This window comes from Ylistrum balloti, unplaced genomic scaffold (genome assembly GCF_031769215.1).
Source record: "Ylistrum balloti isolate Yb309-2 unplaced genomic scaffold, AGI_CSIRO_Ybal_v1 Utg370654, whole genome shotgun sequence".
In the NCBI taxonomy this organism is placed as follows: Eukaryota; Metazoa; Mollusca; class Bivalvia; order Pectinida; family Pectinidae; genus Ylistrum; species Ylistrum balloti.
In genome coordinates, this window is record NW_026782397.1 from 489,515 (window position 1) to 513,162 (window position 23,648).

At 31.3% G+C, this 23,648-nt stretch overlaps 1 protein-coding gene across 1 annotated transcript in view; it reads right to left on the reverse strand.

The window, feature by feature from the left end:
• LOC132557274 (calcium-activated potassium channel subunit alpha-1-like) overlaps positions 1 to 23,648 on the reverse strand; it is a 92,073-nt gene that overhangs the window by 20,670 nt on the left and 47,755 nt on the right. Inside the window, exons 5-17 of the mRNA XM_060221762.1 lie at positions 21,495 to 21,646; positions 20,633 to 20,800; positions 20,012 to 20,103; positions 19,380 to 19,490; positions 18,502 to 18,607; positions 17,359 to 17,511; positions 16,347 to 16,502; positions 15,459 to 15,571; positions 15,124 to 15,282; positions 14,493 to 14,569; positions 8,988 to 9,011; positions 2,308 to 2,494; positions 785 to 838 (exon numbers count right to left, since the gene is read on the reverse strand). Coding sequence (XP_060077745.1) covers positions 785 to 838; positions 2,308 to 2,494; positions 8,988 to 9,011; positions 14,493 to 14,569; positions 15,124 to 15,282; positions 15,459 to 15,571; positions 16,347 to 16,502; positions 17,359 to 17,511; positions 18,502 to 18,607; positions 19,380 to 19,490; positions 20,012 to 20,103; positions 20,633 to 20,800; positions 21,495 to 21,646 — 1,552 coding nt within the window. The remainder of the gene's footprint in view (positions 1 to 784; positions 839 to 2,307; positions 2,495 to 8,987; positions 9,012 to 14,492; positions 14,570 to 15,123; positions 15,283 to 15,458; positions 15,572 to 16,346; positions 16,503 to 17,358; positions 17,512 to 18,501; positions 18,608 to 19,379; positions 19,491 to 20,011; positions 20,104 to 20,632; positions 20,801 to 21,494; positions 21,647 to 23,648) is intronic.

Consider the following 23,648-nt stretch of genomic DNA (forward strand, 5'->3'; position numbering starts at 1 on the left):
CTATGCAAATAAAAGTACATAAAACTTACGCACACATTCAAAACACATATATTTGTTTGTTTACATGCCATTAGTACCAAAGTAAATTCAGATTCTATAATTCCTGAAGCTCGCGCCGCCCATCTCCAAAGACAAATATATTCAACCAATGTAAACACCATAAAGAAATCTAACGTAATAATGCTACAATAATTTCTTGTAGTTATCACTTCAAAGGATTTTTCTATGTATGGCATTAGCATTAGCACTTATTGTTGACAGATATATGGTATACACAGTGTAATTGATACAGCTTCTCCATTGCATTTGTTACTAAGACACCTATTTCAATTTACCAATCGACTATATATTTCAACACAAATATTAGTATTTTAATTTTATCAATCAAAAATGCTTTTAGGGTATCACATTTTTAAAATCTTCTAATTTAAACTGATACTGATTGTATAGGATTTACACTCTAGCAATAATGAATATTTAAAACTTCATAAACTTGCGTTTTCTGTATATATTTGTACATATGCCTTTTTAAGAGGAAGTGATTCTGTTTCAATTGTATTTAAGGTTAGATGACGAAAACGAATACCGTTTGTAACCATAATTTACATGACATAATTTTAACGAAGATATGCCACTTCACAACTTATGTTTTTCAACTTCTCGATATTTTTTCGAAGAAGCTATTGTAGTTATGTTTCGATGACAATGTGTAAATCCTATACGTGTGTCATATTTCCAACAAAAACTGTAACTGACGACATGCAGAGAATGGAAGACATTTTACATAGCAAGTCTTGGGCCTTTAAGGGAGGCGTATTTTGTAGAATGCTTCTCTCCTCTAGAAAGGGAGAATGAAAATAAATTCATAACTTTCTCTTCCTTTCCATCATCAACACTGAAATCCCAAAAAATGGTTGAAAAAGTAAGACTAGCATGTCACTGAACAACTAAACCTCGTATGTACCATTGATAATGACATATATGATAGCATATATGCTATTGCGTGTTATGTCATTTCACCTCATAAAAATTGTCCCATTTGATCAGCACACATAATCTAATTACTAAAATGATGCAATTGTACTTGAAATTTGATATTTGTACAGTTTCCATATCTAAAATCATTTCTTATCACACGGACTGCATTTTGTTAGGCTTAAATCGTCAAATAATTAATTTAAAATCTTAAAGTGGAATATATATTCATATATATCACAACGATTGGATGGATCAAATTTCAAGCACACAATAAAAATGTTCTAATGACATGAAATCTATTTATATGTAATATATCATCAACGCCGTGCTGTTAAGTTGTTATTAATATATAAAAATTCCCTTTATACAATATTCAGTATTGTACTGTCGAGACCTGTTTGATGAAGTGTGATGAGCTAGTATTTGTAAAGTGTTTTTTTAATGTAAATTCGTTTGCTTGACAGATATGAATAGACACTGTCTATATAAAATCGTTTTTAATGCGCTCGAATCATGCTTGAAAATACATGCAGTGTTGCATAATGCAGATTGTATACATTCCGAAACAGTGTCTATAAACTTGTGCTTTTGTATATGAATACATGAATTTCTCTATCAAACATTTGTCCATCAACAAAGTATATTTAAAAGTATATTAATAGTTCATCGTAACCATCATAATCAAACATTCAATTTGTTCATCAATCCATATACTGGATCTAAGTAACTGAGCATGTATGTTTCCTTGTAACATATATTCAACTTTCAACTTCTCGACAACTATAAATATATACTGTATAAGTTAAGCATGATCTTTGGAAAGCTGTGTATTTGTTCTAGGTGTGCATGTAAAAAAGACAAATCACAGATTTTCACAAAAGTAAGCAAAAACACATCCCGAATTTGTCCTGGTATTTGAATATGTTGGTAGAAACAACAACTGATTTTCAATATAAAAACGAAAAGAAATTATTATCGCAATCATCAACATTAATGATTTAGAATACAACAGCTGGTGGTTAATTAGCTGATATTACTGTGCGTAAATTACAAGGAATTAAACTTTTTCAAAGTCGTACGTTGTAAATGTTTAAAGGCTTTAAATCGTTTCGACCGATAAAAAACAAAATCGTATATGATAATGTACAAAAGTAGACAGGTAAAGATATTCGACCACATGGAGTTTCGAGGAACCACGTTCAACACGGAGGGCAAATGAATCAAATGTATCCATTTGGAGAGACAATCTGATCACTTCACTCACAGAGGACGTTGACCTCTTGTCTTGGGTGATTGGGTTGAGAATACTGTGATTATTTGTAGACTTACCCGGCAGCAACAGCTGCAGCGCCACCTCCTCCTTGGCCACCTCCGCCACCACCGCCACCGCCTACTCCTCCTCCTCCTCCGCCAACACCGCCGCCTCCTGCAGCTGAACCACCTCCATCTCCTAGTTTGTTTTTGAATGTATTTGCCGACATTTTGCGATCCTTTTGTGTAAGCATTGGGTTTGCGGCTGTTTACAAAAGGAATAGAAGTCATTTTGGCATAATTTGAAAAAAATAGATTTTGTATAAATATATCAAAGAATGAAATACTTTTAAAACAAATCTGCTTTTAAAATGAAGTATGCACGTAATTAAAAACGTTAACCGGAAATGGAAATACATTGCATTTAAAAAATAAATCTTAGTAACGTAACTTTGTCGAAATGATTTTTGTTCTGTTGATCGAAGCAACAGACGTATAACAAATTCAATTATTACCAGATTAAACATTTTCTTATTCATCTCTTTTATTGCAAAGACGTCTACTTGTATGCTGATCATGTAGAAAACGTTTTTCAAAGCGATATACCAACATACAACATTACCAAGTTGTAAGAGAGGAATATCCACAGTTTTTCTTATAATAATACATTTATTAATATCAAGATCAGAATAATGATGTTTCAATATCAAGAACCTAGATTTTGCCATAAGAATCCTGTACCCATAGTTAACTTTTCTGTTTATTTAAGCAGAAAATCTGTTCATGTTCATCTTTCTATATCATGCATCAGTGCCACATCAGTTCAGATAAAAAAAAATCGATTCTTAACACGATCATACATTTGTATCTTTAAAAGCAACAACAGTTGTTACGTCGATAACTTGAGCTTTACCATGCCAAGACCATTGACTATCACTTTCATCATATTTTTATCAACAATGTTAAGACTGAATGACTTTCATGACGATTATTAGCACTGAGATATATATCTAAAATCGTTTATAACTGGTGTCTTCAAAATCCTAAATAATAGCGTATGACACAATCCGTGAAACAACTTAACCAAGTACAGCAATTGTCAAAATACTTATATTTTCCTTATTTTTGTTGTCAGATGTCATTAAAGAATTCGAATGAAATGACAGTTTGGTCCAATAATTTTGTTAATAAAGCCAAGCTTTTCACACCAATTTCTTTTTCATTACGATTTTCAGCAATGTTGCAACACTTAATATCGAATATAGGTTTTGTAAAAGATTGGAAAATCCACATTGAAATCTTATTACAACAGCATAAAATGTTAGTATGAATAAAAATTAATACACTCTATACCTTATTAGCTACCTGGAAACATAAGCATATGCCTTTTTGTATATTATATACTTATGTTACCAGCGGCATTTTTAAATTGAATTCTTTGGTTGAATTGCGAAAAAAATCCATGTGATACTAAATAAATCAAAGCATGTGATGAAAAAAAATATTTAATATTTTTATTTAATATGTTAATTTTTTAATCATATGAAATCTTCAAAATTATTATTCTAAACGAATTAAAATTTCAAACCACTATGAATGATGCATTTCAAACTCACAGCCGTGATACTGGCTTACACTACTTACGCTCAATTTCTGGTGTACCTGTTTTAAGGTAGATAACCACTTATTTTGTAAAATACATTATTGAACACCTAACGTAATAAAAATAAATACCTACAAAGTAAACAGTACATTATTAATCTATATATGAAAAGAGAATACTAGAAAACTCAAATTTGCTTCAGTTGAAAAATTGCTTTTTTCAGTGTTGGCAAAAATGTCATACATTGTATATTAAACAAGATAAAAGCAGATATATACATGAACCATATTCAAGATTGTAGTCTTCAGTGAAATATGAATCAGTCCATATTCATATCAATATGAATGCAATGATTATATTAAACAATACAAATTCCACAAATATCCACATAACAGTCCATGCATAAAATGGCATCATGCTATGCATGCTTTGACAATTTCTGAATTTTCTGTTGCCATTAAATCATAAACCAGGTGTAGCAGTGTTTGTGGAGAAATTATTTATCTGCAAATTTAATGTTCGCCACCTATCGATTTTTTCTATAAAGATAATTAAATATCTTAATCTCATTTAGGTTACGAAAGTGTTTATTCAGCTGTAGGTAAAAATGTCGATTTCGTTTTCAATTTCATGCTACTATCTAATGATTAATTTAAGTTTTCATGCCCTTTTTTATCTATCATTTAATCATTAAAACAAGGATCACAAAAATGCTTAATACAAGTAATCGATAAATAAGTATTACGTGGTTTGGTTCATATCAATTAAGTTTAAATGTTATACGTAAGCTCATTGTAGAAGGTAAACATGTGAATCTGATAACACAGATAACACAGATGTGCTTCTTAATCGATATCTAAGATTTTCAAATTTCAAGCTTACAGTAAACTCAAAAGAAAAACTGTTCAATAGCCAAATGCCTTGGCATTTACTTTCCTCAACCCTGTTGCTTCTCAAAAAACTGAACAAGTTACAAAATAAAGATTATTCTTCCTACTTTAAATTTTCTTTTAAAATCTAGTATGCAAAGATTTATTAAGTTTTTATTTAGTTTCTCGTTCGTTTGGAATGAGAATGCATTAAATCACGAATAGTGCTTGATATTTTATTATTTTTCATTTGATTTTTAAGTAAGAATGCATACATGAATGACTGCATCATTCGTCCTACAACGTTTGTTTACATACTCCCAGATGGTAAGTATCGCACTTCACAATGGCGGTGTTGACATAACGGTGAACATGCAATTACAAATGCTGGTAACAATGGCGATAGCCCCTTGTAACCACTATTACTCACTTCAGGAAAAAAAAACAAATATTCCTATTCGATCATGCGTAGCCACGTAAAAAAACAAGGTTTTTGACAGTTTACTTGTTTATTGTTTGTTAGATTGAGTGATGACTATATTATTTCATTGATAAAGAGTCTTAAACACACAAATATGCACATGTAGGTATGTTAATTTCATAGAAATTAACGTCTTCGCATTAATCAACTGAATGATTGTTTTCTTCTATGATGAAATGAAAGTCACCATAACCGTTTAATTTTACTTAAATAACCAGAAATAAGAAATACTTTAAATCGATATTTGAGTTTTTCAATGTGTTCTATATTGCACATCAAGGGCGATAGCTAAGTTTTGTCTTGGTACACTAGGGTTGTTTTAATTTTAATAGAGTGAATTGATTTCAAACGGGTTTTAATAGGCTTTTGAGATCCTGGTTTTTGTATACACATGGACGTTCCATGGCTACCTACTGCCTAAGTTCATTCATGTCATACAAATGATTTACGTACTGAAATTATACTAAATGCATACATGCATTAATCATATGATATGTTTTAACACAAAACTATAGTTTCTAAGACTCACAAAATGTCTAAAGCTAATCCTTAAAGTAAAAATCTCTCTATATTTGATGAAAATGTAAAATAATTTTATTTCTGAAATGTGAAAAAAAGTGTCAAGCACGTGAAAAGAAGAATAGAACTTAACGTTTCTATATATATATATGTATAGCATTCTTTATAATACAGCTGCCAGCCATAGCATTATTTAACCAAATATACCTTCCAGAGCCCCTGTATTTTCTATCACTGCACTCGCTGGAAATATCACAGGAAAATAAACTAGCCTTTGACAGGATATCAGTAAATGTTTCTTATTGAATATCTAAACAATTTTCATAATTTACCCTGAATATATTCCTTACAAAATTTGAAATTCACAATTAACCCTTAATAATGTCCTTACGAGATTTCAAATTCACATTCAATCATTGAGAACATCAAAAATAGGTTCTCGTAATATTATCTTTGTTATATTTTCATTAGCAATGCGATATTAATTAATTATACTGAATTAGAAACAGAAATACATAATCATAAAATTTAATGATATTTGATATTCCGTATGTAAACAATAAAAAATTAATGTCAACATATTATTCATAATCTGACGAAAACTCAATAAATACAAATTCTTTGAATCTTAATATTGGCGACTAGGGGTTTATGATATCTTTCTTTTAAGATACAATAGCGAAATTAGATAGTTAAACGCGACGCTAAATAATACGTCATATTTTCAGATGAGGATTTAAATACACTGCGTTATAAACTCGAAACCGTTTAAACCAGCATGAAATAAGATCCATTCTGTGAAAACTTCAATAATATATCACGAGCAAATTAAAAAAATACACACACGAGATATATTGAAACATTCAGGAATAGTACAACTGCGATATATGGTTATAAGTGGGAACTAAGAAACTGATATATTTTAATTTTTATTTAAGACATTTATCAATTTGTTAGAATATTTCGAATTTCTATCGGACTATAAAATTGTAATATATGTATCAGCTAGAAATGTGTGTCAATTTCACTGTTCTATAAAATTCTGAATATGATCTTATGATATTAAATTAAGATCAATGGCCATAAAGACAAATAAAAAAAATCAGCAAATTATATATAGTGATGGTGGATTCATAATTAATTCATATTGTAAACAAATATGATTACCCAAGAAAAGTGAGGTGTGTGATATTTTATATTGGAAATGTGAACCGTGGACCGAATCTTTGAATACAACCTCTATTTCAGCTGTGGTATTGTAATAGTTGGAAAATCTCCCCCTGTGTATGTCAATATCATCACAATACATTTTAAACTTATTCTTATTGTGACGTCATTGACTTTGCTATCCACACATCGGAATTTACTAACAAATATAATAATCCACAGCTAAATTGAAAAGTCGTTGTGTTACTCACTTGAAACTAAAATAAAGGCACATTTCTTTGCTCCTCGCAAATTATATTGTTAATGTGATATTAGAACTGGTCAATCACAGAGTCTTGATAGATGTACAATTATAGTTTTCACACATTACATTCAGTACCTGAATTGTTTTTTAGCAATACTCCCAACATTAAATCCTGATTGTTTGAAGTTTATTATTTATAATTGAAATACTTTTGATTTTGTATTCAGATTTAATTCATCAATGTTATAGATTTTTATTGTTATTTTGTGTCTACCAAATGATCAATCATTCCAAAGGAAATTCGTTCCAAGACAAAATATGGGGTCGCATTAACCAAGACTATGTGTCCAGTTCCAGTGAATAGTATTGATTATCATCTGACCAAGCATATGAGTAGGCTGCGTATTATCAACTTTGCTGCTGTTATGAAGCTATTTTGATAAGTGATAAGGTGCTAGCATTGAGCAGACTTTCAGCATTAAATGTTAGTACCTCCTTTGTCCTTTAACAGTCGTTTTACTGCAGAAAAATAAAACTACTTAAAACAAGTCCATACAATTAGTAATAATAAGTAATAAAGCTTTCTGTTATAATGTTTATACCAAGTATATCAACAGCAAGCCATGATAGATGTAATCAATCTATGTGATTTAAAGGAAATATTGTTTGACTCTAGTCTCCTGTGCAAACCATTCTAGCTTAACTCTCCATTAGTATGGTGATATGAAATTACGGACAGTTATATCAATTATAAAATTAATTTGTAATTTTATTTAAAGACAAGTTAGTGATTTCATATGTGCATTAAATAAATCATACAAGAGGCCCAAGGGTCTTAACAGTCACCAAAGTTCTACAGAGGTTATTCTTGAAATATATATCATAGATATCATCTTTCAAATCATCTGACAAAGTAAGACAACTTTAAAGACATTGTACATGTAATGCAAATGTATATTGTACATGGTATCATATGTCAAGGATTCTAACAAATGCTAAAAAATGTTTTCCTACATAAGCTATGGTAAACTTCCTCCATGAGAAAACTGTGAGACATTGAAGTCATCAAATTAATAATTTTGTAAAGCAGCGTAAGACCCTTTTATCTGTGAGGAGTATTTGGTTCTATTAAATCTGTGTTTCTTATTTGAATCCTATTACTATCAGCCCCGCCCATCAGCCCTGGCGGTCTACCGAGGCAAAAAGGTGCATACCATCCTATATTTACATTAATAATCAAGTTTGAATTATTTGTAATTGAAACTAAACAAACACAAATTCAATTAGCCTAAAACAAATGCAATTAGCCTACATAAACGATTACAAACTGTATCCCTTCCCCTGGAGTGAACATCAATTCCTAGAGTAATAAAATGAAAATGAAAACAAAATCCCCTTAAAATTCTTCAATCTATGAAGATCAGCTGATTCTCGCTTTTGAGAAGAATTTAGAAATTTTATTTAACTTGACTCATTTCAGCCTCGCCCCTCAGCTCCCTGAAGATATGGACCAAATAATTCATAATTTATGTTCAACCTTGACCTTCACAAATTTTTGCAAAAATTCACTAAAGTTTGCTCAGGGGTTCAGTCGATTTTTTACGGACGGACAAATGAAGATTCACGACGGACAAAAGACAATTGTAATAGGTCACATGAGACTTCTTCTCAGGTTACGTTAACTATATTGAAAAAAAATAATTAGCATGTCTTTCAATCATTTCACCATAATATGGATATGCGGGATTCAAAATGATTAACTATCCCATAAAACATGAATTCCGACTGTGTCGTGCCTTCCAAGAAAACCTCACGCAAACTGCAATACCAATGACATGCTGTTACCAAGACAATCATTGGTCAAAGAGTTCTTACCAATTAACTTGGAGATGCTATAACCTAGGAAACAGTTAATAGTTGTAGGTTCAATTATCATATCATTCTGACAACTGAATTCCCATTTCAAACGATTGAATTAATATTATTTAGCAACATTGATTAATTGTATAAACAATATAAAAGGAGAAGACAACTACCTACTTCAGCACTGATCTGTTATGGTGAAAAAGTTAAAAGTGTAGTAGCCAGACCTTACCTCAGTTGTAAGACAATGTTAATATGTCAGCAGGATCATACATAAACACCACAGCGTTACCTCATACAGTTAGACATTACAAACACATACAGAGAATGAAACAAACACAAATCACAACGATGATTACAAATGTGCACAAAATCATGCAAATAGTGACAAAAATCTGCCGATTCTATTTCCGATTTACATGAAAAGTTTAATATGTTCTTTCTTGTTTTGCATTTAGTCGATATTCAGTGATTTGTGCCATCAATATAAATGAAAGTTACGGACAGTTATCTTTCAGTTAGGAACGCCCAACACTCTCAGTGCGGGAACCTGGCCTGTTTGTTTGTCTTTCAAGTACATTCAATTGAACTTACCTAAATATCAAAATCAAATTAAGTAAAGGTTATGAAAATCACTTTTATATTGACACATTTAATGTTATAAATTCTGTTACAGTGTTTATCTATCCATCTATCACAACCAGTGTTCTGCATTTCAGAATATTGACTGTATAATAGTTAAAAGCGAAAAAAGGCAACAATATCAAGTGACACCAAAATATAAAATGCAGAAAGACATACATGATACTATGTACTAGGAGAATAAATTGACATCATGCTTTAAAATAGAAATTGAAAATTGATATTTGAAAAGTGTATTTACTATTCAAAATGGCTGGTTTTCAATGACAGAGAAATTAAAATGTATGATTTTTTTTATATACGAGAATGAATTATAGTAGAAGTGGTATTCTAAGAGTTTTTAAAAAATACTGTTGGTCATTGACCTATTCAATACTTGATATAAACAAGTCAATGTCTATTTCAGTTTGTTCTAGGTGTGTTCTAAATCTTTAAGCAACTTGTTTGTGGACCTTAGTTTTACTGTTTCGATCAAAACGTCTTTCCACGAAATATTTAACAACTGATATCGATTACACTAGTGAAAGAACTAAAAGCCAGATATCTTGGTGCATAAAGGCGAAACATAACATTTTTATATTTATTATTTTCCTCGTCAATTGATGTTTTCACAATGATTAAAAGGAAATCGAGCAAATTCCATCAATTTATCAGTCAGTTGATAAGGCATGGTATAAATGTTTAAACTTGCACGCTGTATTGCTTCTAGGTCGCAATATTTTAGGTGATAAAGCATTGTATCCATCTGATGACTGCCTTTCAGGCTGTAGTAAGTGTTAAATAATGTAAATTATGGGTATTGTATCTATACTCTTCAATTCAACAACTATGGCCTTGTTTAAAATGTCTATTGATTTCCTCTTTTTGTGATTCGTAGGTTTGGCAAACACAATCAGTAATCCGCATTATTGAAACCATAGCTCGCGTTACATGTACCATATTTCACAGTGCTTCATTTGAAAACAAACGTTTGTTAATTAGTTTAATGCTGATTTTGTACAACGGATGAATAACAGGATATTGTTATTCAGAAAATCAATTGGCGTCTAAAATTGAATTTTCAACAAGTATATTCATGTCATAAGTATAATAAAATCCGTTTGGCGGCATTTTAAAGGCGAGTGTTTTTAGGTCATTTCAGATCTAAATATAGGAATATAAGTAAACATAGCATTTAGGCATAAGAGGAATATCAGGTTCACAACAAATAATAATATTTTGTTTGCAATATCATGTATGTTAGTTAAGAAGAGAAAACTGTGTGTGTATTATCAAAGTTTTAAGTAATACTGTATAGATAAATCAGAAGAGTAGCAATGAACTGAAGTACATAAATATCATAACGTCTGCCACTACTGGTCACTATTGAATTACTCTTTGTTTATACTTTACTCTTTGGAACATTTGGTCTGATTTTCATTGTACTCGTTTATTAGTTTCGTGTAAATCTTTCTTGTCTTCATATTTGCCCTAGTTTTATTAAATTTGAATTTGGATTATGATCCTATTAACATGTTGGTATTCTTTCTATTTTTCACTTTTTTTCTTGTTATTTAGTTTTTAACAATACATGCATTATTACATATTTTTGACTAAACAACAAACACAAATACGTACACCAATTAATACAAATACAAACATTGAAGGTAATAAGTAAACAATAAACAGATATCTGAATGATATAATCATGACATTATTCTGAGTAATATATAGCCACATTTCGCCATACTTCCTTATAAAATTTTGATTAAATTTGCTGAAAGCTGATAGAAAATAGCTGACCTCAACAAAATTATATTATAAAACCCTTCGTGAGGGAGGGATGTTTAACTGAGCCAAAACTGTCCGATAATTTTAAATAAAAGTTGGCTATGGTGAGCGTCACCTTAAAAACCGATTTTATCGTAAAAATATAGTTCTTAGACTTTTAATTTTGAACTGCATTGAAATAATAACTGCTTTTGAAAAATTGTCACTTGAAAATTTTGAAGGAATTGCTAAGATTGAAAATAAGTTATTTGTAAATACTTTTACTTTTATTATAAACGTCTTTTTAAATGTTTCTTTTCATTAATGACCAAATGTGACTTCAGAGGGTTGTTAAGGTGCAGGTGATACTGAGAAAAACTGTTTTCTACACAGATATACAGAGAGAAGATGAATGTACCTATCACAGCCGTAGCTCCCTTTTTAAACATTGCCACTGATGAAACAAAATAAACAGGAAATTCAGCATTTGTAATTTATGAAGGGTATGAAAAACTTGTACTACGTTTGAATAAGGCAACTTATATTAATTTTAATTGAATAATTGTAATATTTTGTATAATATGACAGAAATAATATTTTTTGTATATCTCGTAATATTACCATAATAAAATTAACAGTCGCCAAAGTAAACGTAGTACTGGGTTCATCAAACAGCAATTACATCCATGTCACGTCGATAATCTAAAAAACCATTCAACCATAATTATAAAAATATTCAAATCTTAAAATTTAAAAATTGTCTGTTTTTCTTTAACTTAAACCGAATCATTGTCATAATAAAACACTTTTCGTATGATATCACATTCCATTACTAATAAAAATAGATATAAACATACGATCAGTGATGTTAATTGGAAATTTCTATGGTTGAAAACACAATATGTAGATAAAGTAGATATGTACCTTCCTGTTCAGTCATCTATGAATGAATTCGTGACATGAATATATAAACGTCAACGATAGACGTGTATTTCAAATGTTTTTGTATGAATTTAAATTTCGTTGTTGATTCGGATGTCGTCTATCTTAAACTATAGTAACAACACGTATAAATGCCCGTGAATAATAAATATCAATAAAACAATGTTTATACTTTCTTAAGAAATCGCAAGATTATATATACAATAAGGCTTTCAGCAATGTAAAAACTATTCAGGCGTAATAATGTATTCGTAAACGAAACAGACACAGTGTTAATATCAACGTTGATACAGGATTACAAATTCCCATCTTAGCTCGCATAAGCATACATATTAGTCTCGATATTAGTAAAACGGTTATTTCCCTTGAGGATTATTTTAGAGAAATATATCTGTGACGTAAATTGGATCAAATGCTCATATATATTATAAGTAAATGGATAGCTAGAACATTTCACTCTTACCTTAATCATATTGTAAAACTGTATAAGTCCAAGCCGAATGTGATTGACAACTTTTATTTCTAAACAACCTAATTCCCATTAATATCTTAAAATTTCCCATGGTTATTAAGGTATTCTTGCAAAAAAATACTATTTAAGTTACATTAAAATTATTTTGTTTCAGACATACAAATGTGCATTGTTCTTAATTTGGGTTGAATTAATCGTGTTACTAGTTTAAATATATGAATGTATAAGTGAAAATTGATAAATCATATTTATTACTCTTGCACCTGTACCTACCATCGTTCCCCCCACATAATTTAAACAATAGCATTCAGTCGTATATTGTCAGAATATCTATTGTTGATGAATGCCTTGATAGCTCAATAGACTTACGTTCATAAATAACGCATTTTTTCAATGTCAATCAATCACGTATTTGAACATAAACTTATAGTTATTCTGCAGGCATTTTATTGTAACGAGCTTAATAGATCTATATTGATTTCATGACAAAACATGATAATAGCGTTACCCTTATTTACTGCATGTTGCTAACGACTCAGTTGCTTTTTCATATTCATTGAAAACAGTAATGTATCACCAGGTTTTTGTTTTTAACAAGACAAAAACTGACCCAAATCAATTTCTAAAAGGATTCAGTTACCCGTTCAGAAATAAGCTGTTTCATTGATTTTAACAGTAGACTTGGTTCTATGCCTAGCTATTTTGGTTCATAAAACATTAACAAAGCCATACCACAATGATTTTGTTAGCAATGTTGTTATAGAATTTTCGTTATGAACACCAAACGTTCCCTAACCTATAAACACTGATGTTGCATGCCTGTGCCTTTGAAAAATATCTATCAGTGTGAATCTAATGAAAAAAAGGCTAAGTTAATATTTATTTTCATAGTATAATAATAGGCAGTATTTTCAAAGTAATCTCATTTTCAGGACACCGCTTTACCGAAGTCTGCATTTCGCAGAATAAAGGCCTTTTGTATATTTCAGTGTCTAACAAAACATTTTAGTATCTTAAAGTACCAGTATATTATAAAATCATGATTTGTTTCAATTCAATAATCTATCAACCTACATATCGATCTTGATAACATTGATTAGTTACATATGTTAAAATTCAATTGATATTCTTTTTGCATCAAAGATATTTTACTCCCTTTTTTACGTTTGTGTGTTAGTTGTTTTCATGCAAAATAAATAATCACCATTGACCTGAGAACAAGCTGTTAGCTTACTCGGAGTCGATTGTTAGGTAGGCAAGACGAGGCAGTATTAAGGTGTTTAATATACAAAGGTTAAAGCCTGGCTCTACATGACAACATCGGAACTAATAGGAAATTATTACATGTACTAACCAGTTATCGACCAACAGTACGATTTTGATTGTTTTCCTTCAGAAAATCGAACTGAGCTAATTGTTAAGCGAAATATACACCAGATGTCCAAGATAAACATGTTGCAAAAAATGAACAAAAATAATAAAAAGATATTATTACATCACATACATAAGGTCACTTCAAACTTAAGAAATATGGTAAATCAAATTAAAGAAATATTATGTAACTTTCACCTAACTTAAAATATTACAGTTTATTTAAATTTACATGACAGGAAATTGAGTTTTAAAAGAAATAATTTGCCTTTTAATCGTTAGGATCATAATTAAGACGAGTTTCTACAGACATCAACATGCTAAAATGACAGACAACTTACATGGTTTACAGCGACATTTTTTGATCGCCCTCACATCGGTTGTTGCAGTGTGACATGTTTTACAAAAGTAAAACGCTCTGCAAAACAGAGGGAAATATTTTTTTGAAAAAAAAGTAAGTAATGCTCCAATAATTTTCGATATTGATTTCACTTTGAGGATCCAATAACAGAGATCCTCAAAACCTTCTATAAATGTACATGTTGTATTTCATGAATCGTTCAATGCGATATATGTATACAAACCACAACGTCGATGATAATTATGATATCACATCCTATTAAGACAGGTATTTAATACTCTAATTGATTTTGATGAAGTATGATCTTAAAGCAGTCTTTATATACAGCAAAACCGAAATATCTTGCTTCATTAACGATCATCAATAGATAATAGATATTTGAAGTAAACAAAATGACTGAATATATGAGTATGTTTTATTTTGCATAACAGAAATAACATTTTTCCAAATAGTTAAACCCTACAAGGGAAAATAATATCATAATGCGATAAAAAATATAACAATGTATTAAAATCGTTTCAGTGGACAGTTATCAGAGTTTTAAACAGACAGATTAAAAATATAAATTTGTAGATTAATACACTATTTTATATTGTGACTTGCAACTTTACCTTTTCACCTCCTCTGCTGATTCCGCTATGAAAAATCCTTGGGTGGCATTTTCAATTTTTATTTTCTGACCAGGATTGATGGCTAGAGTACTCTCCCTTCCTTCTTCCTGTCGAACCTCAATTGCCAGTAGGAGCAGCTTCAGCTTAGAGAAACAGAGCCTGTCGAATACGCACGAACTGAATTAAAATGGCTATATAGCTAGCTCAGCAACACCTTCTAAGAGGGAGTTCAGATAAACAATTTATCAGTATATTTTGATACTTAATCAAATTATATCTTAAATTTACCTTATATAAATAAAGTGCGATTTTTCATGTTGAGAAGCATAACTTACTCTGCGGCCTCAGGAAATGTCATGCCATTAAAAGAACTTGACAGATATTCTGTATACATTTCCATAGCCGTACCCCGCATGTAGTCATTTTGCCACTTGGCCATGTCAGGTGACTGGAAAATACAATGTGACGTAATGTTAAGTTAAATCATTTTACAGCAAAAATAGAACTGTTCTTTATTATAATTGTTAACCGATACCTGTATATTCACATTAATATACACACAGAAAATAGAAACTTGATAATAGCATGCTTGCTGAAAACGACTTACATTACCTGTTTCATTTTAAGTGGTACGCTCATCACCAGCTACCACATTACGAGCTAGATAACTGCTGTTTTCACGAACAATTGCCACTTCCTCAGATGTTACCATTAAACCCGATTATCAAACAACTAATGATGTATAGCTTTCTATATGTGATGAGTAATCGGAGCTAATGACAGTATTATATCAAGACAGGTTTCATATGCAGAGTTAGACTTCTACATCAGAACTCAAATAAAACGAAAGCATAAATTTCAAATAAACAATTTAATCACGTAAAATTAAAGTGTGAGAACAAAATAGTTACATGATCAGGAATAAACTCCTATCTGACCTAATTTTAATGTTAAATCAGAATGGCTGCGAAAACAATGCTTATAAATTACAAGCAACACATTCAACGCAATTCTGTTCCCTGGCTATGTTTATTTGTTTACTCCTTCTCAATACAAGTGCTTACAACTGACAAGTCAGCTTTAGATACCATCAAACATCGTTGTCAAGGCATATCAGTCTATTCGCGGAATAAGAAGCGGCTAATTTATGATAAACAACCAAAGCTTCGTACAAACCGACGCCATTATTACTTTTGCTATTTTCTCATTTTATCAATACTTACTGTTTTGTATGACCTCATTGTAAAGAGGTTAGCCATCAAAGTAGAGAAGCCAGGAGCCAAACAACTCTGAGCAATAAATCCAAGCTTTAATTCCGCTATACACACAGCATCGTCTCCTCGTTTCCAGTCCCAGCTCGGGATGTTTAACAGATACGCCTTAACAGAATAAGCAATTGGGTTCTGTTATTTAAAGTTGAGAATGGCAAAATAAGACATTTTTACCAGGATCAATATTTTAGTTTTATGTTTGAGTATTTTAAGTTTTATCTATTTTTTTAAAATTTGATAACAAAAACTCCGAAAGTTAAGTTTTAAGATATAAGAAAAGGACACCTAACAGAAAATATAGGTAGAATGATTGACTTTTATGTTTTAAATTAGAAACAGACATGCATAATTACATCTACAGTTTTTCAGTTAGATAATGGTTTGAAGTTTGTACAGATATCAAAGATTTAAGTCAAATTCGTGAGTATAATAAAAAAAATATCTTATTTATGGGAATTGTTAAATCCTCAAGTAAAAAGTAAGATATTCTTTAGTAAGAAGGGTTGCAGAATATACTAAAAATGGGAGTTATTAAAAGTTAGAATTTTATAAAGGATGTTTAGATACAAAAGTTGACGTCAAAGTTAAAACTCAACTTCTTGGTACAAGATCCAAGAGATTATCTTTTTATATTAAGCACACGATAAACATGAAGCCTCAATTAGTTTATTCAAGTACATGTTAATTTTTTAGCTTGGAAACGAGTTTTTATACTTAGATTCAAATGGATAAACATAACGAAAGTTCTAACAAATAATACAAAGTGTAGTCATTGCTTAATGTATTCTTTCAACAGGTAACAGATGAGGCTAGCATGTAAAAATCATACTCAACAATATACAATAACAGTTAGCAAAACCTTAACAGTATATTAAAAAAAATCGTTTTAGGGATACGCCGTATGAAGTCAGCCTGCCGCCTGAGAAATTTTACAAGAGTTGAGCTTTCTTTGTGACATCTGTACCTTGTTGTGGTATTGCATAAGCTGTACGATAACTTTAATTTCAGCATGGAAATTTTTTATAGAGATGACACGCATGATGTTGGCCGCGTCTTCCTGGTCAGGGTCCTGACAATACTTATTGGCTAGTACAAGACAGGCGTCGGCGGATACCACCTACAATACAATACATCTGACATTAAATATTCTATTTTAGAACAAGTCACGTTGAAGCAGTACCATAGCATGTGAAAAGCGTAATTCATATTCAAAAGTATGCCTACCAGGACAACCAATGTGGTGTTACACTTTCGAATTAAGATGCAGAGAAATTACAATGAAAACAAGGATTACATTTTGTTTCATATCATTATCAAATACAGATTTGAGTTTCTGGTTTACATCATCAAACCAGTGTATAATGCTTAAGTACACAGACAGATCAATAGATCATAATCTATTTATATCAGTCCATACAAATACACGCTGCTAATCTGCTGTTGCATCAGTCTAGACTACAGCATCATCTCTATTTAGAATGTCTTTTCATGTGAACATATCTGCAGTCCCTTATCTATTTTTCATAAGATGCTATATTTGGCTGCATCATTAGTTTAAGGTATATCATACTTTCAAAGTACAAATCTCGTTGGCTCTAATGAAATATAGGTTTTTTCGCGACATCGTTTTCAGTGGACATCAGATTTCAATGAAATCCTCTACATTGAAAGCTTTGACTCATGTGATATATACAACTACCAATATTCACTTCAGCTTGAGCAAAATATCTGACATTTTATGTACTGTATCAATTTCCTAACAACAGAATAATATACAAAAATTACAAATAAGTCTTGTGCTTACGTGTCCTCCATTCCATCCTTCTGTCTTCCAAATACTACAAAACGGCATTTAAACCATAGTCCGTCTTCAATTGCAAAAGTTGTAAAATTTCGCCTTAATAAGGTTGCTTTCCTGCACTTTTTATTCTTCACATTTTAACCTTCATAAATTAGCACACTTCTTGTTTGAAAAAGAAAACCGGGATAAGGAACAAATTTCTTAAAATATGGTATTTTTTGTGAGAAAAACTTAAAATTGTTAATGTTGTTTTCGACGTTGTATATGCTCAAGAAAATTTAATCTTATCTTGATTTTTTTTCTAACCTTAACTCGATCAAGGTCGTTAGCATCCATTACCGAGCCCTGGAAAAACTCGACCTGTGTGAAGTGTCGCTTAAATAATCCCTCCAGTTCCAGGTCTGGCAGGCTCCTGTAATTAAAAACATTTTACAAGAATAAATAGCTGCGTCCTTCACACAAAACTGTAATTAGGGTTTGCCAAACATGTTGGCAGACTTTCGTTAAAATAATGTGAGTTTCATTCCAAGTGTTTATTCAAAACTTCTATCATAAGCAAATTGATTGACGTTTCTGTATGTGATTTCTGAGTGATGCTTACCAGGCGGTTGTTGAAACGGGACTTACAACATCTATGTCTTTCGTATTAAAGTTTTTGATATTGAAACAGCTAACTTCACTGGCATTGTCAAATTAGTCCAACAAAGAAATAAACCAAAAATAAACAAACAAAAAAAACTAAAAAAACAAAAACAAAAAAGTAAGCCGAGGCTAGTCGAGACTCACATACATATGCTTAAAATCCACATTTTGTTGAATGCTAATGAAATATTTTGTCCATGCTGTTTTATTTATATATATATTTTTAAAAGTGGTCACGGGGAATTTGTAACCTTTTTCTTCAAACAAAGACCAACAAAATACCGCAAGGTACTGATGTGATGTCATGGTACTGATTTGGAAAAATATCCGTTCAGGGGTTCGTAAGATATCTTGTTTACAACCTTCAAAGTCACAGACGGACCAATTGACAAATTTTACAAATGCTGCGCCGCTTCAAGACCTGTGACATTATATTTCAATGAAAGTTTTTATTTCTATGGCTGAATGAGATTTTGACGAACATTATGTAAAAAAGAATTAAACACACAAATAACTAACCTGCTGAAAATACCATCACTTACTTGTGGATGAATACGATCTCCACGTCCACATCCTCTCTGTCCTTATGTAGAAAATCCTTTAGGAAGTTTGAAACGGAGTCAAAGGTGATATGTCCACAAACAACAATGTGCCTAAAATCAAAGGGCAATGACAGACTAGTTCTTATAGTGCTAGGTTTCAAAATATAATTTAGTGTCAATGAAATCATATGCTTTGTAATTAAAACTGATATTAGTAATATTTCAACTGATTTTTCCTTCCTTGCTTTCGATTTTTATGACATATGTTTGGTTTTTGTATATTTCAGATAAGACAACATGTGAACAAATATGCTTAGCTAAATGTTTTTTCTTCGAAAATGATAGCAAAGCAAGATTCAAATATATTAAATGTTTTCATGAAATAGGGACATTTATCTTTAAAGCAATGAAAACTTTGCTTGAAACGAAAGTTTTAGTAATTAACTCCGGAGGTATCTTTAAAAGCATGTGATTTTTTGGAAATAGTTCTTATTTTTTTCCGTAATAGTACTTCCTTCGGAATTAATATCAGGTATGCAGTTCTGAATGGCAGCTCGTATGTGAAAAAATGTACCGGTGTTTATGTGTGTTGGTATTTTAGTAAATGTAAGCAGAAATATAACACAACTCACTTTTTGCCCCGCTCTTTTTTATAAGCTCCACCATATTTTTGCTGTTGACTGATGATCTCGGCGATTTCCGGTATGAAGCTGGCAAACATACCCTACAACACAAGTAAAAACCATCACAAAAGAAAAACAAAAGAACGGTATCAATTATTTATCCAGGTAAAGATACAGGAAAATCAGGCATATATGATTATTAAGTAAGGTACATGTTTGACCACATTTTTTAGGAACAGCTGGAGTTGGTTCACAAAGTGAATACCAAATTAACTAATTTCAATGTCTTTGCTAGAAATATCATAAATATTGACGTATGCTGACTGTTTTGTATATGGTATTGCAGGTCAATATATTTTCAGTTATCATTGGTGGATTCAATCTTTACTTTCAGTCAAATTCTTGTATTCGAACTTGTAAATCTGAATTAATTTATAATCCCTGTGTTGTTTAGAAATACTTCATTTATGACGGATAATTTAGAGTTTCTTTCCGTAATGAAGGAAAGGTTTTGTTTTTGTTCAAGAATCTAGAGCTAGGTCTCATTGATCCGAGATCTATGTACTATTATACGAAGTATGTTTTAACACCATGAATATTATCTTTAGTCTAAGATATATTAATACTCACAATACTGATCATTATAAACAGAATGATGAAGATCCTGCCCAGTGTTGTGGTAGCGTAGATATCTCCATATCCTACAGTGGACATGGTAACCAGCAAGTAGTACAGGCATTCCCAATAGGTCAGCTTTTGTGGGTTGGTAAAATGCGGTGGATCTCCTGAGTTTTCAATCTGAAATGGTATGACTATTCTATCTTGAGTCAATTCTTTGAGAACATAAATCATCTTTTCAATATATATTCATATCATTTATATCTTTTCAATATATATTCATATCATTTATATCTTTTCACTAATAACTATAACATTCCCAATAATTGATATGATTTAGGGCAGTCATATCAGGACATTTTTGGTAATTTATTCCCTAATCGATTCATATATATAACATCGTAAATGACTTTTTCATTTTATATGAGATTTTGCGAAACGAGGCTTAGATTTTCATATGAAACGAAGTCAAATTTACAAAGGTAAGATACTTTTCATAACATAACTAAGAAAAGAAAGTTTTGACTGGGTTTAAAGTGAAACTGTGAAGGACAAAATTAAAGGAGAGGGAGTGTCATCCACTTTGTTGTGTCGTTTTCAAATCTTGACGTAACTTAACTGTCCGCACAATCTATTTGACGTAGCTAATGAAAAAAGGCTCCCGGTTATATTACACTAGTGAGAAATGCATCACTGTGCAAAATTGTCGAAAAACAACTTTTACAGTGTATAACACGTAAGCAATTTGAAATATCCATTGATTAATTACTATGTTTTGCTATTTCGTTATATAGATATCATATATGGTCTCTGTGATTGACAGGACATCACATTGGTATTTAACTTTTTCATTTTAATTGTGTGAAATGCCTACCAGATGTAAAAAGCCGGCAGATGCGAACCACATGCTGATGAAGAAGGCAACCAATTGGGACAGTCTTATCCTTGTACTGGTGGTCAGAATATTTAAGTAGGTCAAGATATCAGGTATGGACATCAGCCGCAATGCTCTCAAAAATCTCAGCCCTGTAAAGAAAGACAGTCAATGTACAATTTCAGCTCTTTCAAAACCTGTCAAAAATGTTATTACTTTTGCTCGGTTTCAGGAGCATAAGTACCAGATAAAATACTCTGTCGCTAGAATAATTCTGCACACTGAAAAAGAAAATTAATTGAGGTGGAAAATGGATACACATTGTTTAGAACACGAATTTGATTTCAAGGAAGCAAAGATTATTACTGGTATATAAAGCAATATAAAAATGACAACACGATCATGATACAAACCCAAAATCAATCAAACTTTGGGCAAAATCTGAATAAAAGAAACTCCGGAAAAAGTATCATCATTTACGATAGACGCAAATTATACAATAACAATAAATTAATACAACTGTGAAACACAAACAATTCTCAAAGTACTGTAGACTTCTTGTTAATGTTAAACAGTTATTGTTCTGTCCAATTATTGCGTAATCTGATTTAAGGAAATTAAATGCTGGTGCTGAAATTTCATCTTCTGGCAGATTATTTCATTTTTACTAAATTTAGAGCGAAAACAATTCCCTGATATTTAATTAGCAATGTTGTGGAAATAGTTTTATTCAGTGTCCACAAGTTCCTCTGCGATCAGTCTCTGTATAAGCTGATGAAACCTACATCCTAACTTTCAGACATATCAATTTTTAATTTTCCTACTCTCTCTCATTCTGTTTTAGTTTGGTACTAGTTTAAGACAAGATATGATAAGATCTTTGAATCAGGATTACTGCTTGGCTGCTCTTTGTTGTAACGCTTTAATCATTATCAACGTATTTAATACCATATGAATGCCATCCGGTTTTCGCTTACTTAAGAGCAATGTATATATCTTACATATATAGATATATATTGCATAGGTAGCTGTTTTTGGCATGTCGCCAAAAAATGTGATGGGGGTTATCAAACAAACTATAATACAAAAAAACATAAATACAACGAAAACAATGTGAATGCTAAACCAATGAGAGGATAAAGGAGTTCTGATGAAATGCAATATGTTGTATCTAAAATTAGGTGGAAATAACTAGGAAATAGACACACATTGTCAGTATAACAATGAGATTGTTGGTTTGCGATAGACTTGTCTTATGTTAATATTACTATAAATCATCTAGGTTTTATTAATGTATGGCCTTGTATCAGATTGACTGACATTGACAGTATTACGACGTAATGTTATGTAATTATGACATTAACACGACCTAGTCGATTAATATCTGTGATGAAATATTACGCAACTATATTCCACACGTAATAAATATCAGTCACTCTGATGTCAAATTACACCTCAGCAAATTGGCTATGGTTGAATTTTATGTACGTTTTCATTCTTCCGTTTTACATTTAACTTCTTTTGGCAATTTCATTTTAAACATTTTCTTTTCATCACACTTCATCGTGCTAGATGTAGATATTCCTTTTAAAGTGAATTTCAGGTTTATTTCAATTATTTAATTGTGCAATCAGTTAATTGGTTTCTATAAAGCGCTTTCCCAATACCCTTTACTCATACTTGACCAGAATATTACAAAGAGTTTTAGTCGAAAGCAACAGTATGTTACAATAAAGCCTTTATGCTTGTCTATGAATATACATATAATATGAATATATGTTAAGGTTAAATATATCTTTGTCGTCTTCGCTCAGTCGATTTTTCAACGTATTATTTCTCGGCCACCACCTTTTAACATTCCAACCATCTCTCTCTCTCTCTCTCTCTCTCTCTCTCTCTCTCTCTCTCTCTCTCTCTCTCTCTCTCTCTCTCTCTCTCTCTCTCCCCCACCCCTCCCCCCCCTCTCTCAGCCCCTACAAAACGTTCGTTCACGTGCCACATTTAACATCTTGATTTTGTGAGCACCATTCCTTTGGTAAACGTCGTCGCACATTATCGCCTTTCCATCTCTTACATCGTATCTCTCTCCTGTATTTCACTCCATCCATTCACCATTCCCCCTCCCATTTTCCTAAATCGCTCTCTACCGTCTAG